The 18,194-nt window shown below is 32.4% G+C and overlaps 1 protein-coding gene, 1 long non-coding RNA gene and 1 other non-coding gene across 3 annotated transcripts; 2 read left to right on the top strand and 1 right to left on the bottom strand.

Moving 5' to 3' along the window:
- Window positions 1-949: 949 nt before the first annotated feature.
- LOC132642194 (uncharacterized) lies at window positions 950-3,624 on the bottom strand. Its single transcript, XR_009583065.1, has 3 exons — window positions 3,432-3,624; window positions 2,555-2,601; window positions 950-1,263 (listed from the first exon to the last, which is right to left on the bottom strand). It is a non-coding gene; the product is annotated as an uncharacterized LOC132642194 (long non-coding RNA).
- A 4,856-nt stretch (window positions 3,625-8,480) lies between these two features.
- TRNAR-CCG (transfer RNA arginine (anticodon CCG)) lies at window positions 8,481-8,553 on the top strand. The gene has a single exon. It is a non-coding gene; the product is annotated as a tRNA-Arg (tRNA).
- A 5,188-nt stretch (window positions 8,554-13,741) lies between these two features.
- LOC132640141 (protein LIGHT-DEPENDENT SHORT HYPOCOTYLS 1-like) lies at window positions 13,742-17,948 on the top strand. Its single transcript, XM_060356602.1, has 2 exons — window positions 13,742-15,066; window positions 17,214-17,948. Exons 1-2 carry the CDS (start codon window positions 14,816-14,818, stop codon window positions 17,605-17,607), a joined length of 645 nt encoding a protein of 214 aa, XP_060212585.1. The 5' UTR covers window positions 13,742-14,815; the 3' UTR covers window positions 17,608-17,948.
- Window positions 17,949-18,194: the final 246 nt, after the last annotated feature.

Genomic DNA, 18,194 nt, shown 5'->3' on the forward strand with positions numbered 1-18,194 from the left:
GCAAAATATATGAGTCATGCCAAATATATCACCCCATAAAGAAACAGAACCAACTCAGATAGAGAGTAAACTGCTAATTTATATTAGGTAAATATCCCATTTAATTATCCCTAGTTCCATTGAACCAACGTGTAACTCAGTTGGAGAGTCAAGACAAGCTATCAATTAACTAGGGACTAGGACACAGTAATCAACCATAATGAATCTATTCGATGGGGAGGAAGGCCTATGTCAACACATAAACTCATTATATCACTGCTATATACAATGGAGACCATAGAGAATGAACCCTACCACCACTGTTTGAAGAAATAAAAGTTTTATTTAGCAAAAAAAAATTCCAGAAAACAACAAAACGACCAAAAAAACCCATCTAAACGACCCCGGATGGCCTAAAAAGAGCCCAGTTCACGACCAAAGCTCATGAGTATTGCTCAGTGGGTTGTTTCCGATGAACCTACCAAATTTCAAGTCAATCGAAATTCGTCAAAAATCAAAATTCAGAAACCACGACCAATTCGAAAAAAAAAATCCTTTTTTTTCAGCCAAAATAGAATTTAAAAAAAAACATATAAATTTGTTCAGTAGTTCTTATCACATATCATCATAGCGTATTAATATACATGAATAAAGAACAACGAACAAAACTTTAAAATATGTTTACATAATCTCAGTGTTGCTTTCTGGAAATTAGCATGTTTTATGTAATCATTGAATATAAAATTCAAAACACACCACATAGATGTCCATGCATCTTGAACAACAAATTCCAATATAAAAGAACAATTCATGCAACATATATATGTGATGTCAGATATTCACTCTATAAATTCAAAACCAGAGCTAACTCAGACGAAGAGTGTCACACCCTAATGCCCTAGGGTGTGATGGGCACCCGACCCCATATCCGGAGCCGAGCGAACCCATAGATTCTTATTACGCACATAATTTCTTCGGACTCTGAAAATCAAATAAAAGTAAAATACATATTAAGCTTTCGAAATCTTTCCTTTATCGTTCTCAAAATTAAACAAAATCTGTAATTATATAAAATTTATTACATAACACAGAATGACAAATCGGCTGATGGAGCCACTTACAGACTGACAACCAATACCCACGACGCTGTCTCCAAAGTCTCTAACATCAATCTAGAAATCAGAACATACATATACTCTGACTCGGCAACGCTCCAGAAATAAATGGAGCTCGTCAATCCTGCTGAAACATCTTCTGACAAACCTTCTATTCGTCTGTAGGTACCTGCGTGGCATGAAACGCAGCCCCCGAAGAAAAGGGGTCAGTACGGAATATGTACTGAGTATGTAAGGCATAAGATATAGAAAACGGAACCATAATCGAAACAAACAGTACAAAAGGTACGTACATTACCCAGGACACCAAATACTTAATTTCCAAACGCGAATCATGTATCAGAAGAAATACAGATCCAAAATACCAAAACACCAGAATATCAAGATGCTTGTTTTTTTTTCGGACACAAAACATGGATGCCAATGTCATACGTAATGTAATAATGCCGCGGAACGTACGACCCGATCCATATATATATATACATATATACCGCTGCGGAACGTGCAGCCCGATCCATATAACATATCACATGTGTAAATAACGTGTCCCGGTCCTCGAGTGAAGGACTCGGTGAATAGAATCATGTATACAAACATCGTATATTACATATGCATAACGTGTCCCGACCCTCCAACGAGGGACTCGGTAGATAAAATCATGCATGTCACATCAAATATCATGTATGCATGTAACGTGTCCCGGCCCGCCAGTGAGGGACTCGGTGGATAACGTGTCCCGACCTTTTAATAAGGGACTCGGTAGAGGGGATCCGGTCTGGATCTGGCGCCATCATCATATAACGTGTCCCGGCCCTCTACTGGTGGGTCTCGGTGAACAATGCAATGGAATACGCAAGAGAACATATCCTGGCCCGGGACTCAGTGAACAGACATATAGAGACTTGCACGAACAGAGTAGTGCGAAACCACATACACACATATCAAGACTCGATATATACATACACATACCGACCTTTGAAGGATCATAAACATATTTCAAGTTAATCGGAGTTAGTATGTGAAAGTTACAGACATTTTTACCATAGAGCTTTTACGAACATTTCAAGCAAATCCAATATCCTTTACAAACGTTGGGGACATTAAAAACTTACAGAACTCTTTCAGAACAAACTCTTTATTCTCATCTCATTATTCGATCATATAATAAGCTTGATCATATCAGACATACTTATATCAGGAGTGAATCAGAATCATAGGCAACCTCGGAAACATATCGAACAGAGTCTCGGAATCACGGATACATATCATACCATATGGAGTAACTTATTCATTTAGTGATCATGCAATAGACTCAACCATACGAAACATACTCATGACAAAAGAGAATAGACATCATAACCAAACTCGGAATCAAAGAGTAGAATTACCCCGAGGTGCGTGTCATGTCATGCCTTACTTAGCTCTAGGACATGCCAAAAGAAAGGGTAAGCCTTACATACCTGTGTCACGCCTTATTAGCTACGCTTATTTATCCAAACTTGTTAGTCTACATTCAAGAAAGTTGACATAATCATTAGATTCATCGGCATATACTAGTCTTATTCTTTCAAATAAATTCATTTATATTCTGCCAAAATTTTGGCAGCATTTCCCCTGTAAATACACCATCCCCGAGAATCTAACTCGGTCAATTTCACAACAACAAATCCGAGAATGGAACTCGGCCACATTATCAACAATTATATTCAATCCAACCGCATACGATCAAGCCAATATGGTTGCTCACATATTCAAGTATTAATCCAAAACCATTCGAACGATACTCACGAATACTTCAAGCAACTCACACAATATTTTAAACGGCCTAGCCAACTTACAACATAGTCCAAAATCTTCCAACTTTAACATGGACAACAACAACACATTTTCCTTATTCTAGATTCATAAACTATATCAAAATTCACATGTTACAATACCGTCCATACAATTATGAGAATTCATGCTAGTGTCGTATTAACCTCTTCAACAATCCTACAACGATTACAACTTCATTTCAAGCCATCAAACTTTCATTCTCATCATAGAATCCACATCAACAACAACTAGAATATCAAATGAAATCAATTCACCATAACTTACCAAAACAACCCCTTATTCGGCCACAACAACAACATACACATTTTCATGAATTTTCATCTATTTCTATACATTACAACAACAATCTAAATACTAAGTAAAATTAATCCATTCTTTCTACACCACACCACTTCCATTCGGCCAACACATATACACACATATTTCATGAATTTAATCCTTTTCTACACACTTCAACATACATAAATCATCCATAACATATAAAAAGAAATTAATTCTTACTTTTTTCCTTCAACTTCTGCACTTGACCATGGTTATGAACTTGCAAGAATAGATGTTTTTCTTGCTCCAATAGGTACTCCACTTTGCTAGGGACCTTCCAATTAGTAGGAAAATAATTTTTGAACAAATTTTTCTCAAGGTTCTTGTTGGGGTGCACATGGCCGAATGGCCTTCAACTTGGGGCTTCTCCAAGTTTCTTGATTTCTCTTAAGGAAAGAAGATGAGAAATATGTCTTATTTATCCTTCTTTTTCCATCATTTATCCTTATTTATTTTTAAGTCCCTCAAATAAAAGTTATGGACACATGGGTCTTCTCCCCTTTTCTAGAATTTTCTTAAAATAACCAATACATCCACTTGTCTTGTTGTATAAACTTTGGTCCCTTAAGTAAGAACATGGACACATGGCTATGGGCGGAGCCCACTTTTTATGTCACATGGCCAAAGTGACATTTCAAGAATTTTCTTGAACACTCTGTGAAATTCCCATTTTACCCCTAGCCTTTCCACAATATTACCATAACCTCTTTTGTGAATTTTCATTTTTACCCTTAACCTTTCTCAATATTTCCATCCCAATAATACTCATAATAACTTGTATTTTAGAATAACTTTGGAAAATGATCTTGCCCTTAACTTCTCGCAATTATCTCGAATTATCCGAACGTACAAAATGCAGGATATAACATAGAGTATGCTGCTAATTTAAGCCAAGTGAATATCATTATCATTATCTCTAGTTCCATTGACCCAACATGTAACTCAGATGGAGAGTTAATACAAGTTATCAATAACTAGTGATTATACCTAGTGACAACCCATAATAAATCTATCCGATGGGGAGGAAGACCTAAAGTCAACACATAAATTTATTATTTCACTAGTATTTAGTCATGAAAACCATAAGAAAGAATCTTTATCACCATTAGATCATAGCCAAGTAATTTTTTCTAAAAGATTAATTTTTCAGAAAACGAAAATTGCCCAAAACACCATCTAAACAACCCCGAATCACCGAAAAATAACATGATTCTCTGCAAAACGGTTAATATTTCTTACTGGGTTGTTTTTGATGAACCTATTGAATTTTCGGTCAATCGGAGTTCGTAAAATTCTTGATCTCCAAAACTATGACCAAATCCGAAAAATAACCGATTCAGGCAATTTAAGGAAAACATAATATGATCTATATCCTTATCATATATCAATTTCATGTTGAATCATCATGTGTAATCATGTTCCAGATTTAACATAAATAAAATTGACATAAAGAGTAGTTTTTCATACTTAAAACACGCTTTAATCGAAAAGAACAGCCTAAAATCCATCTAAACAGCCACAAAGACTATTTCTTACTGGGCGTTTCCAATGAACACACCAAATTTCAGGTCAATAAGAGTTCAAGAAATTCTTGATCTCCACAACTAACCTAGTTCGTCAAAATAACCTTTTTAGGCATAGCTACGGATTAAATAATCTGATTCAGGTTTCTCTTCTCCTTTTATAATTATCCATGAGCACAAGATACATATTACATTGTGTCCTTTTTTCTTTTTTTTTTTTTAGGAAATACAAAATCTTCTTTCAACTAATTGTCCTTTTGATTAATACACCTGAGAATCTAAGATATTACGTTTCCCCTATTTGGGTGAGAAAATCTTAATATCTCTTCTCATGAATTAATTAAGCATTACCTTTTTTTTTATAGTCAAAATTCCACCACTAGCGTACCCTTATCTAGGACAATTTACACATAGTACATTGAGAATACTTAATGAATCAAATAAATAGATCACATCAGTAGATCCTATTTATTAATCGCAACTCTGAATTCATGTACAAATACAAGTGTACAACTTCACACATATAAAGCTACTAAGAATTTTCAATGATTCTGAATAAATACTACACCTTGAAGGTAACCATACATATCAATCATAAATTCTTAGTTTATACGGATTAATGCGTAACAATGTAAGGCTCATCTAATAAAATTCATTCAAGGCTCATCTAATAAAATTTGTTCACCGAAAGAAAACGGCTAAAAGTTAAATCCAATGATGAAACAGTGGCTGCCGTCTGGCACTTCAACTGAACCTCATCATTATTAATTTATCATACTTTGTTTATAATGCCCGAAAAACAATTGGTAGATCAATACTTTCACACAAACAAATTCTACTGCCACCATTCTTCATAATCAATAAAAATAGGTTCTTTTGAAACAATTAAACAAGGCACGTGTGCCTATTGAAATTGAGTAGTGAGCCTTAGCAAAGAAATTGTACACAATCAAAATAGAACTTCCAGCGGTAGCCATAAAGGAATAAACCGTATGCAACATACAAAAGATTGTTACTTCATAGGTTAAAATCCACCTTGGCAATTAAAATTGCCTTTCCACAGCCGCCTACCATGATTTTCCTTTCCCCGTTCTATCTATGGCCAATCACTAAGAACCATTATCAAACGTAGAAAACCAAGGCTGTTATTTCCTGCTCCCTGACAGACACTGTTTTCACACGCAATCAAAAGGGAATTGGCAACTTTCGCTCCACACAACCACTTTACAAAAGATCTAAACAAATTTTCAGATTGCAATGACCAAATTTAAAAAATGCAACCTAATAAACACAGCCGAATAACGCATAATTGTCCGACTACAATATGCACCAATCATGACAGCACGTTCGTGTCTACATAATCACGCATATACACATATAAATCTTAGTTATCTATTTAGATGCAAGTGTGGCTCTTGATGCCAATTGATGGAAATCAGGCATACGCAGCGGAAGCAAATAGCCAGGATCGAACTTGCATGTAATATAGACAACACATAATTAAGATATTAATCAAACATAAAATTGATACTTATCTCTTGAAGCGTGACCGCGACCAAGAATCGAATTTTCAATTACGAGCACACACCATCCAGTTGATCGTCATCCTTCAGTTCCACAGTCTTCTGCTGTGTAACCTGAATAATACCAGAATTTGTGAAATTCGTGTGGGCGAATTTCTATGGAAAAAGAGTAGAAACTTGTAAAACCCTTAGCCTCCTTATGAAATAAGGCCTCTATTTTATAACTACAGGTTTAGGGTTTTTATTTTCCCCTTTTCCAAAACCTATTGGGTCTTTATTTTCCACCAAGAAATAATATTCCATATAATTCTTTATTATTCGGGCACAGCAGGGACCACGGAATTTAATTAACGAGGCTTCCTACTATGGGATTAATTCAAGAAATCTGAATTAATCCTACCATAATAAATTACGAATTATTCCACTAAAAAATCGTAACTGCACTCCTCAGTTCAATTTCGAAATCATACATTAAAACTTATTTAACTCCCTATGTTAAGATTACAGATACCAATCAATTAAATTAAATTACTGACAATTTAATTCATTGATTAATTGAATCCTTTATATTTCTGCCTGACTTACATCATGTGACGGATACAAAATCCACCTGCAGGGTTTTCACATGAGACTTATAAGCATCTATGAAGGGGTATCATCAATCTCAAAGTCAAGACATGGATTCTATCAACTAATTATTATTTCATAAATGTAATTTGCCATTATCCAATTCACCAGGAATACATAGACCTGCAATTGAGTCGTACCTTTTAATAAATCAAAATAATGAACAAATCACATTGATCATAATAATTAGATTAAGAGTATAAGTACATTTAATGAACTAGAGAATTTGTTTTATATATTCAGTACAAAAACACTTATCTCTATTTGATCCATTCAATACATACAAAATGTACTAGCACAAGAAGACGAAACTATACCGTTCCCATAATGAAGATACATTATATTAATCTTGGGCTACAATCATACCGATGGCTTTGTCCAATTTCCATCTTAGATTGTGAACATAAATACTTATAAGAACCGACGATTTAATCTTCCGTGTATAAGCTAAACTCTATACATTAAATCATCTACTATATAAGTAAAGGACACACATACTGGTACATGATCTATTTAATTCTTTATTAAACAATGAATAAATAATTGTTTTATAATAAATATTATATCCAAACACATGGTTAACAATATATATCCCAACACAGGCCACCCGCGCAAAACCAAGGCAAAGCGCAAGCACAGAGCAAGGCCCTATTGTGTGATGCTCGTGCGACGTACAAGCTACTCCCCATGCCCAAAAACTATAAATACCAAGCTAAGGGGGTTTAGCGGAGAGAATAAACATGAAATTTTGGCACTTCCCAGACAGCGTTTTGAAAGAGAAAACAAGCCGAGGTTCAACATCTAACACCTTAGCTTAATGCTTTCTAGTTCAAAAAAAATGAGGCGGGCAACAACTTTTAAACAAATACTCCCTCCTATTCAAAACAAGTGTCCACTTATTTTTTATACCCCTTCAGAAAACACTAATTCCTACGGTAAGAAAACACTAACTCTATAAAGAAATAGTAAGTCTTTGGACAAAACTACCCTTAATTAATGAAACACTTGTCTAATTTTTGCCTTGAGTAAGTAGGGGAAAATTTGGGAAAATAAATCTAATTATTCCTTCTTGATTATGTAAGTGGATACTTATTTTAAACCAAGGGAAAATAACACTCTATGTCTATTTGGAGATATTTACCCAAAATGGCCCATATTTCTAATGTTACCCGAAATGACCCTTTTATACAGGGTTTATACTTTATACATTGTCTACAGTAAGTGTATTAATGTTGTATAACACTGTTGCAAAAAAGAAAGTTGGCTATGCGGATGTACGTTGAAAATATGGCTACATGGATGCAATATTTTATGCTGGAATGTATATTATTGAAATCATCACATAAAAGGCTAAGTTAAGTGGACACTTATTTTGGTAGGTATCTATTATCTCAGTTGGTTGGTTACCTGAGTTTTCACCTTATTGGTGAGGGTTCGAATCTCCACGTTTTAATCTCCTTCCTCATTTCCCTTTCCCCTACCCCTTATGTAATTAAAAGGGGGGGAAAACAGAGGGAGTGTAAGAGTAAGGAAGTTTGTGCCTTTAAACTCAAAAGGTTCGCGTGGCCTAATGGATAAGGCGCTCGCCTCCGGAGCGGGAGATTGTGGGTTCGAGTCCCACCGTGAACGCAAACTTTTTTTTTAAAAAAAAAAAAAAAATCCTTGAAGCCTCTCCTTAATTTGTAATTAGTGGCAATAACATATCATCAGTTTTCACAAAAGAATTTCTTATTTCAAGTCCTTTAAAATATATAATTCGATTAGTTTCAGATTAAGATGTAATAATAATTTTTTTTTTTATTTTTTTTGGTAATATAGAAATACGAGAGGAGAAAGCAGACAAATTCCAGTTCAAGTCTTGAAGACGACAAACATAAGTAACTCTATTTTGCAATCTCCCGGAGCCATTATTGCGGGTAAAAGTTTGGCAAACCTAGTAGTTTAGGCTCAAACTTTGTTTTTATGTTAATTTTTTTGTTTAATATGAATCAATAATTTATTCAGAATTCAATAAGTAAAAAAAGTGATTAAAACCCATAAATTAAAATTTCTGCTTTGCCTCTGACCTCTTTATGTTATTGCCTAGAACAGTTGCATCTATTTCATCCCATTATTTGCTCCACCAACTAAACAAGATTTAATCGAATCTATGGATGAATTACCTGTTGGTTGTTATGTTATATGTGTCACTGCGAAATCAAATTTGGATATTTGTCTGGAAATTCATTTGGACTTAAATTTAGGGGATTTGGAAGGTAGAGATTTTAGACTGATAATGGGCTTATTGAATCAATTTTGTCCTTTTATTTATTGTACGTGCCATTATTGTCATACCTGAAGAGTTAAAATGTGTTGTGGCAACTCCAAATAATAGTGACCGGTGCCATTTCAAGTTTCAGGTATGAGTTGACCGATTTATGAGTGACTGATCGAAAATTTAGATGTGTTATAATTTTTACATCAATAGATCAGTGAATACTGAAATGTATATCCAAATATGATGTTCCTTTTTTATTATATATTAGAGCTCTAATCCAAACTATTAAATTCTGCCGAACTCATGGTCAAATCCGTCATTAAACCTTTGTGACGTGTTGTTTAATTTATTTGAAATTGTTGACCAACGAATGTTTTAATTGGATGAATTTCAAATGACATGATAGTGTAAATACTTTTTTTTTTTTTATTCCCACCCCATTTAGGAGGATTTATAGTGTTTCCACACTTCCCTTCCAGCGTGACTCGAACCCAGGATCTACCGGTCGTGGGTGGAGGTGCTTAACCACTGAGCCATCCCTCACTTGTCCATGATAGTGTAAATACATTTAAGTGCGCGCGTTCATTTTTTAATTGGAATATGTTCTATTTACTTTTGTTTATAGTTAATGACTATCTCAACCCTCTGGTAAATGCCGTTCTCAGCTTGTTTATAGGAGTACCATTCTGTTTTACCCATTAAATTTTTTTGTGTATGCAAATACATACATGCATATATAAATCTTTAAAAATGAATCATAAACGTTAGAGTTTAAGTTATACATCATCAGTGTATAGAATTTTTTATACCATCAAGTTATTCAAAAGATATTTACATATAAGTTTCTTTAAATATGATAATTTTTTTTAAAAAAATATGAGAATTGAATGTTAAAAATAAAATAAATTACCTGCTATAACATATAAAGATAATCCGATGATATCAAATATTCCTTATACAGAACATGTTAGGAATTTTAAAAGCAGCTCAAGCAAGCAATTGTAATATAGTATGGTGACACTCACTAATGACAAAAGGTTGAAAACAGTAAATAGAACTTGTTGGAGACAAGATCCATCTGAAATGAAATTACGTTGTTTCTCTGAAAGGATGAATGTTACTTCAAGATTTTTGGATTAAGTAGTAAGTACTTTTTATTTTTATTTGCCACGAAGTTTCCTGGATTTATTTGTTGCTTTATTTCCTCTTTTATTATAGGTCAATACTACTATGGTTAACTAAACAAGCAATAATAACACTTGATCGTTCTCATTATACTGACACTTTTTCTTATAACATGACATATTTTAGACCACAATATTTAAAGGGTTTTTTTTAGTACGTAAACACAAAGTTAATTAGTTCAATAATTTTACAAGATTCAAAAGTTTTTTACGTTTTTAAATTTTTGTCCAGTCAAATTAAGACACATAAAAAGAGACGAAGGGAGTACTAATTTAAAAATTAAATGCCACCACTAAAGGTTATGGTGTGAGTGGTACATACTCCTTCAGCCTAAACTATATATTTGGGGTTTGAACGTTGAAAATAGAATCACATTTGATAAAAAAAACTTTTTATCCCCAAGTGAAACTTCCTAGCAAGAAACTACTTTAGCATGATAGCTTCAAAGTGGGCATCGGATAATTATTGTTAGTACTCTAAACATTTGTGTGTGTCGTATCTTGCTAAGGGATCGTTTAGTTTATGAGATAAGAGATTATGATAGAGGATAAACCGTGCGATTATATGTCATATGTTTTGTGAAAAAGATACTCCGAATTATTAATCGTGACACCTTGGCTTTCTCCCAGTGGCGGACCTAGGATTCAATAGCCCTGGATGCTCACCTTAAAATCAACAAAAAATATATAGCTTTGAGTAGGATTCAAACTCGGGTACTCCATGGCTTAGCTTAAATGCTATCACCTTTTAATTAGAGCACCAAGATCTTTTATTGCTTCTTAGGTGCTATTTATTATTTTATACCAAAATTTTAATATTTTCTATATGTCAACATAGAGTATCCGTCACGATTAATAGGTGCTCAAGCACCAAAAACTAGCTAATAGATGGGTCCGCCCCTGCCTTCTCCAAAGCTTTTCTCCCAAAAAAAAATAAATTAAAAAGAGAATGTTAGAATTCTTATTTTTATTTTTATTTTTTTTAAATTATCCAGTTCAAGCGAAACACATTCTTTACTCTTTAGTATCTTGTATATCTCATGTTTAGTCTAATATAAACCAAATATAAGAAATATACTAATTAAGTAGTTGTGTTATTTATTTTTTGTATAAATTCTCCGTATTATTTATTTTCGGCATAATTAATCCATCAACCAAACGAACCTCTAATAGCATAGACTGCTACTACTAGTTTAGTGCTATTATAATATAATTACTTTACTTTACTTTACTTTACTTTACTACTACTTAGAAGAGGGAGTTTCGTCGTCCCTCTTAGTCGTAGTTGATGGCCCCATAAAAAAAAAAAATTGAGTCCTATATTAAACAGGTCATAAAAAAAAATATAAAAAAAAAATTCTTTTGGGTAACCTTTAACATAATCATTTTCTTTCCCTTTTCCGTTTTAAAGTAAATCCCATATTAAAAAAATAAACAATGTCAAAAAAAAGAGTGGAGACTTTGTATTCGTAGCAAACACTAATATAATAAAGTTTTAGATACGGAGCACAAACTACAATGTTATATTAATCGTGTTTTGAACATAGTATCCCATATTGACAAAATCAAGCAATATAAAAAAAAAAGTGAATCCCATATTAAAAAAAACAAACAATGTAAAAAAAAAAGTGCAGACTTTGTATTCATAGCAAACACTAATATAATAAAGTTTTAGATGCGGAGCACGAATTATAATGTTATATTAATCGTGTTTTGAACATAGTGTATATATATATATATATGCATAAAAATAGTGCAAACTAATAATGTCCAAAAGGGTGTGTCCCATACTAAACAACACCAAGTAATAAAAAAAAAACTATATAAAGTATGGGTTTAGACCCATGCTTCATCGTCCGTTGTCCCTTAAAAAAAAGAGGGGGGGCATACTAAATAACACCGAGCAATAAAAAAAAGGAAGAAAAAAAATGGAACTCACCATCTCCAAACTCATGGGAAAAAAAAGTGGACCCCATATTATCAAAATCAAGCAATATCAAAAAAAAAAAAAAAAAAGTGAACCCCATATTAAAAAAAATATAATGTTAAAAAAAAGTGCAGACTTTATATTCGTAGCAAACACTAATATAATAAAGTTTTAGATACGGAGCACAAACTGCAATGTTATATTAATCGTGTTTTGAACATAGTATCCCATATTGACAAAATCAAGCAATATAAAAAAAAAGTGAATCCCATATTAAAAAAACAAACAATATAAAAAAAAAATGCAGACTTTGTATTCATAGCAAACACTAATATAATAAAGTTTTAGATACGGAGTACAAACTACAATGTTATATTAATCGTCTTTTGAACATAGTGTGTGTATATATTTGCACTATATATATATAGTGCAAATTAATAATGTTCAAAAAAAAAAAGTGCACCCCCTATTAAAAAATCAAATAATATTCATGTAATTTCCAATGTATCTCATTAAGTCAATAATGATGAATTCATTACCACGTGCGTGTCAATCCATGAAGTTGCTTTTCTTCAAAAGGTTACGTAGTCAAACCATACAATTTTCTTTCTTTTTTTATATTAGCCTGAGATCTAATCTAGTTATTAAACTGTTATATTTGCTATTCCGCCATGTCATTTATTTGTTATGTTTACTAAAATAAATATACTTAAAATATTTATATTTTAAAATAAGATAGAATTTAATTACTTTTTTATTTTTATTCTTACTCTAATAAATGTGAAAAGAAATTAATGTCGTAAAAAAAATATATCAAATGCAGATCAAATAATGAATAAGCTAAATTAGTCAAATTATAATTCTAATCGACGTTTTCTTAAAAAACCATGCAAAAGACAACATGACAAGTAAAATTTGTTTTAAACATGTAAAATTAATTTCATAATTTGAATTAGAATTGTCCAAATCAAAATTTTATAAAAAATAATAAGTATTTTACACCTTTAAATTAATCGAATTAAAATTGAAAGTATCAACTGATGCTTAAATATTGCTATTATTTTATCTCAAAAAGAAGAAAATAGTTTTCTTTTAAACAAGTCTTTCTCTTTTAAAAAATATTAATAAATTTGCCGATTTTGTGTTCATAGCAAACATTAATATAATAAAATTTTAGATACGGAGCACAAACTACAATGTTATATTAATCGTGTTTTGAACATAATATATACTTTATATATATATATATATTATCACTACTAAAAAATAACTACATACACATAAATGCACTATAATCTAAAGTGTTGGGCCCGTGCGCATCACGGGCATAAGGCGTCTAGTATACATATAAAGTATCAATAACTTAGGTGGTCGTACATATACACATTATCAGACAGAGAGTGCTGCTTCCTCCAATCACTTCAAATCAATGCTAAAATTAAAGCTTTCCCTTTCTTGCAAAAATACCGTCTTTCCCCAAATGCCACTATCTTCAATCATTACTCCCTTCTATTTTTCACATCTCTATTACTATATCCCAAAATCTCACACACAAATATGGCCAATGTCCCTCTTCTTCTTCTTGTTGCCCCTCTCCTTGGAAAGAAAATCTCATCAACGTCATCTCTTCATCTTTTAGGGTAATTATATTTCTCTCTTTATCATTCAACAAACTCAGACTCTTTCAAGATTTCAAGTTCTAACTAGTACTCAATTCACTTCACGTCAGTTCGATTCAGTTCAACTCGGTTTGATTTTATTCTCTCTCTTACTTAGTAAACTCAACCACTTCTAAAAAAAATCGCTTTAGTAATCAATCCAGCTTAGTTCAACTTAATTTTTTTTTTATCTTTTGCTTAACAAACTCAAACTTTTTCAAGATTTCTAGCTTCTACTATTCAATTCGGGGTCATTTCAGCTCGGCTCAACTCAACTTGATTTTTTTTACACTTTTACTTAACAAACTCAAGCTCTTTCAAGATATCTAGCTCTAGTATACTTAATACAGCTTGATCAGTTCAACTCGATTTTTCCACTCTTGATCTTTTACTTAACAAACTTAAACTTAAGATTTCTAGCTTTACTACTCAATCTACTTCAATTCGGCTCAGCTCAGCTCAGTTTGGTTTTATTGTTAGCTCTATAGTCCATCCACTACAATTCGACTCGTCTCGGCTCGATATTTAGTACTATTGATTGATCTTTACCATTTTTGTCTTCTAAACCTTCACATTTTCTAGAGATTATTATTACTACTGTAACCATTTTTAAACACAATTAATTTCCACATTGTCCTTTTGCCATTTCCTCCTACTACTACTAACCATATCTGAAGTAAATACTAACCCCCGACTTGTATCTATATATAACAAAGTTATAATACTTTCAAGAATCGACCTTTTTCATTGACTTCTCTTCACAACCCCATTATTTTCTTCAAAACCTATTATAAGATCCGAGTAGAAAACACTAGAAGTGAAAAAGAAAAAAGGGTTTTTTCTCTTTTTTTTTTTTTTTTTGGGAATGGATTTTGTTACACCACAAGGAAATAATTTCAGTTCAGGTAACAACATGGTTCAAGGTACAAACATGCTTCAAGGTACAAACTTTAATGCTGATGGTACTACCATGATTGCGTCCTCGGCTCCTCCTTTGAGTCGCTATGAGAATCAGAAACGTCGCGATTGGAACACTTTCTGCCAGCACTTGAGTAACCAGCACCCTCCCCTTTCACTTCCTCACTGCACTAGTGCACATGTCCTTGAATTCCTCAGGTACATCTCGTTAAATTGTGTGATCGTCTCGTTTAAAAGTTTAAATAACTATTAGAATGTTATTTGGTATGACAAAAGTGGTCATTTTCCTGAAAATATATTTCTGGAGAATGACATATATTCTGAAAAATGTTTTCCGATGGTTAGGTAGAGTAAAAATATATTATTTAAAGATTGATCAAATATTATAGCACACTGGATAGTGTTTTATGAAGATTTTAAGTTATAAAGATTGATGATGATGTTTAAGTGTGATACCAAATTAATATTTAAGATAATCGTGAACAAAGGCGAAACAAAGATTTTAAGTTTATGTATTCTGAAATTCTAATAAAAGCAATTTACTGATTTCTAAATTATTAATAAATCGATTTTTCAAATACAAATAATAATTGGGTTGAAACTGTCAGATTCTACCGAACCGATAAGCAGAAACCTAGTTCTGCCCCTGATCGTGAAGAAATATGATTTTCACTCAAAAGTGAGGCAATTCATCATCTTTCTTCTTCTGGGCAGCAAACATTTCTTGGAAAAATATTTTTCTGAAACATGTTTTCCACCACTTTCAATGTGATAGCCTACATTTCATTTAATTTACTTCTACCGAAAAGTGAGTGGAGTCATTTTTTCTCTTCTGGGCAGAAAATAAATGTTTTCTCTGAAAAAATATTTCTCAGTAACTAAAAACTAGAAAATTGACTTATTTTTCTGAAAACATTTTTCGTCAGAATTTCAACTTGTGATAGCGTACATTTCCATTCAATTTACTTTTGTCAACAAGTGAGTGAAGTTATCTTTTCCCTTCTGGGCAGAAAAAACTTTTAATTTTCTCGCAACCAAAAGCTAAAAATTGACTAACTTTTTTGGAATTTTCTTTGTCACACATTTAAGGCAATATTATAAATTTTTCATTTATTTAATTAATTACTAATTTGTCGGCACGTGCATTGCACGTGTGTACCGAGACATGTAGTATACGATTTTATAATTAATATATTTGAAACAAAGTTTTGAATGAATAATTATTCATGAAAGAATAAAGTATAAGTTTATGTGAGTGATTACCATAATGATACCATTGTTTGTGTATGACACTGCTTAGTACTTTGCTATTAATATGAGTGGGAAAGCGAAGTCATCTTTCCCCTTCCGAGCAGAAAAACCTTTTAATTTTCTCGCAACCAAAAAACTAAAAATTGACTTACTTTTTGGAATCTTCTTCGTCACATATTTAAGGCGATATCATAAATCTATTATTTAATTAATTAGTAGTTTTTCGGCACGTGCAACGCACGTGTGTAACAAATCACGTCGTATACAATTTTATTAAATAATATCAACATATTTAAAAATAAAATTTTGTAATAAGTAATTACAAAGTATAAGTTTATGTGAATGATCACAGTAATGGTACCATCGTATGTGTGTGACTCTCTCATTTATTAGAGATAGGTTAGTGACTCATTTTGCACAAATTAGAAATATTATCAACTTTGAAGTATTCAATTTTGCTAATTAATATGAGTGAGAAATTTTTTTATATTAAAAACCAAGCGAAGTCATCTTTTCCCTTTTGGGCAGAAAAAACTTTTAATTTTCTCGCAACCAAAAACTAAAATTGACTTTTTTTTTTGGAATCTTCTTCGTCACACATTTAAGGCGATATCATAAATTTTCATTTATTTAATTAATTATTAGTTTATTGGCACGTGTGTTGCACGTGTGCGAGTCGTGTAGTATACGATTTTATATATCAATATATTCAAAATAAAGTTTTGAATAAATAATTATACATCAAAGAATAAAGTATGCGTTATATGAATGCACTGCAGTAATGATACCATCGTATGTGTGTGACTCTGCTTAGTACTTCTCATTTACTTTTACTATTAGAATAGGTTATTGACTCATTTTGCACAAATTAGAGATATTATCAACTTTGAGGTATCCAATTTTGTTAATTAATCTGAGTGAGAAGAATTTTTATATTAAAAATTGAGCGAAGTCATCTTTTCCTTTTTGGACAGAATTTTTTTTTAATTTTCTCGCAGCCAAAAACTAAAAATTGACTTATTTTTAGTAATCTTTTTGGTCACACATTTAAGGTGATATCAGAAATTTTCATTATTTAATTATGTTTTCGACAGGTACCTAGACCAGTTCGGGAAGACCAAAGTCCACAACCAAAATTGTCCATTTTTTGGCCTACCAAATCCACCAGCACCATGCCCTTGTCCTTTAAGGCAAGCTTGGGGAAGCCTTGATGCACTAATTGGTAGGCTTAGAGCTGCTTATGAAGAACATGGTGGAAAGCCAGAAATGAACCCTTTTGGGGCAAGAGCTGTGAGGCTATTTTTAAGGGAAGTGAGGGATTTTCAGTCAAAGTCAAGAGGGATTAGTTATGAAAAGAAGAGGAAGAAACCATCATCATCAACAAATAACAATAAGCAGAAAATAGCAGTGACAATGGCGGCTGAAGGTGTTGATTGTGGTACAAGTGCAAATTTCTATGGACACACAAATATTAGTAGTGCTAATTGAGTGCTAATGAAGACGGGAGGTTCAGGCCGCGAAAGCAGGCTCTTGCAGAAATGCAAGATGAAGTTGTGTATATAAGATCCAATGTGATCGACCTGTATTTCCCCAAATTTAAAGCGTATTGCGGGAACTTGATAGCTCAATGCATCAGGTTATCCTTTTATTTAATAATTGTGTAGTTGAAGTTAAATCGTAATGTAGTATAAGAAAAACTATGTTAGTCATATAGGAGAATATGAAACTAGAACATTTTCCATGCATCCTTGTCTATATTATGAAGTACTGGTCTTAGTTTAATTAATTAGTATATGTGTATTTTAACCAGTTCAAGTAATTTGCCTTATTATCCGGGTAATTAATTTAACTTTTTATGGATAGATCATTGTAATTATTTTTTAGATGACCTATTCATGACGGAAATAACTGGGATTTTCAAATCTTTATTCTGAAGTTGCTAGAATATAATTGGCAAAATACATAAATAGGCCCTCAAACTTGGTCTTAGCTGGCAAGTATGTTCTTCAACTTTAGGTGTGCATAAGTAGGCATCTCAACTTGTATAAAGTTGAACAAGTAAACACGAATGCTCA

Source organism: Lycium barbarum, chromosome 5 (assembly GCF_019175385.1).
Source record: "Lycium barbarum isolate Lr01 chromosome 5, ASM1917538v2, whole genome shotgun sequence".
NCBI lineage: Eukaryota > Viridiplantae > Streptophyta > Magnoliopsida > Solanales > Solanaceae > Lycium > Lycium barbarum.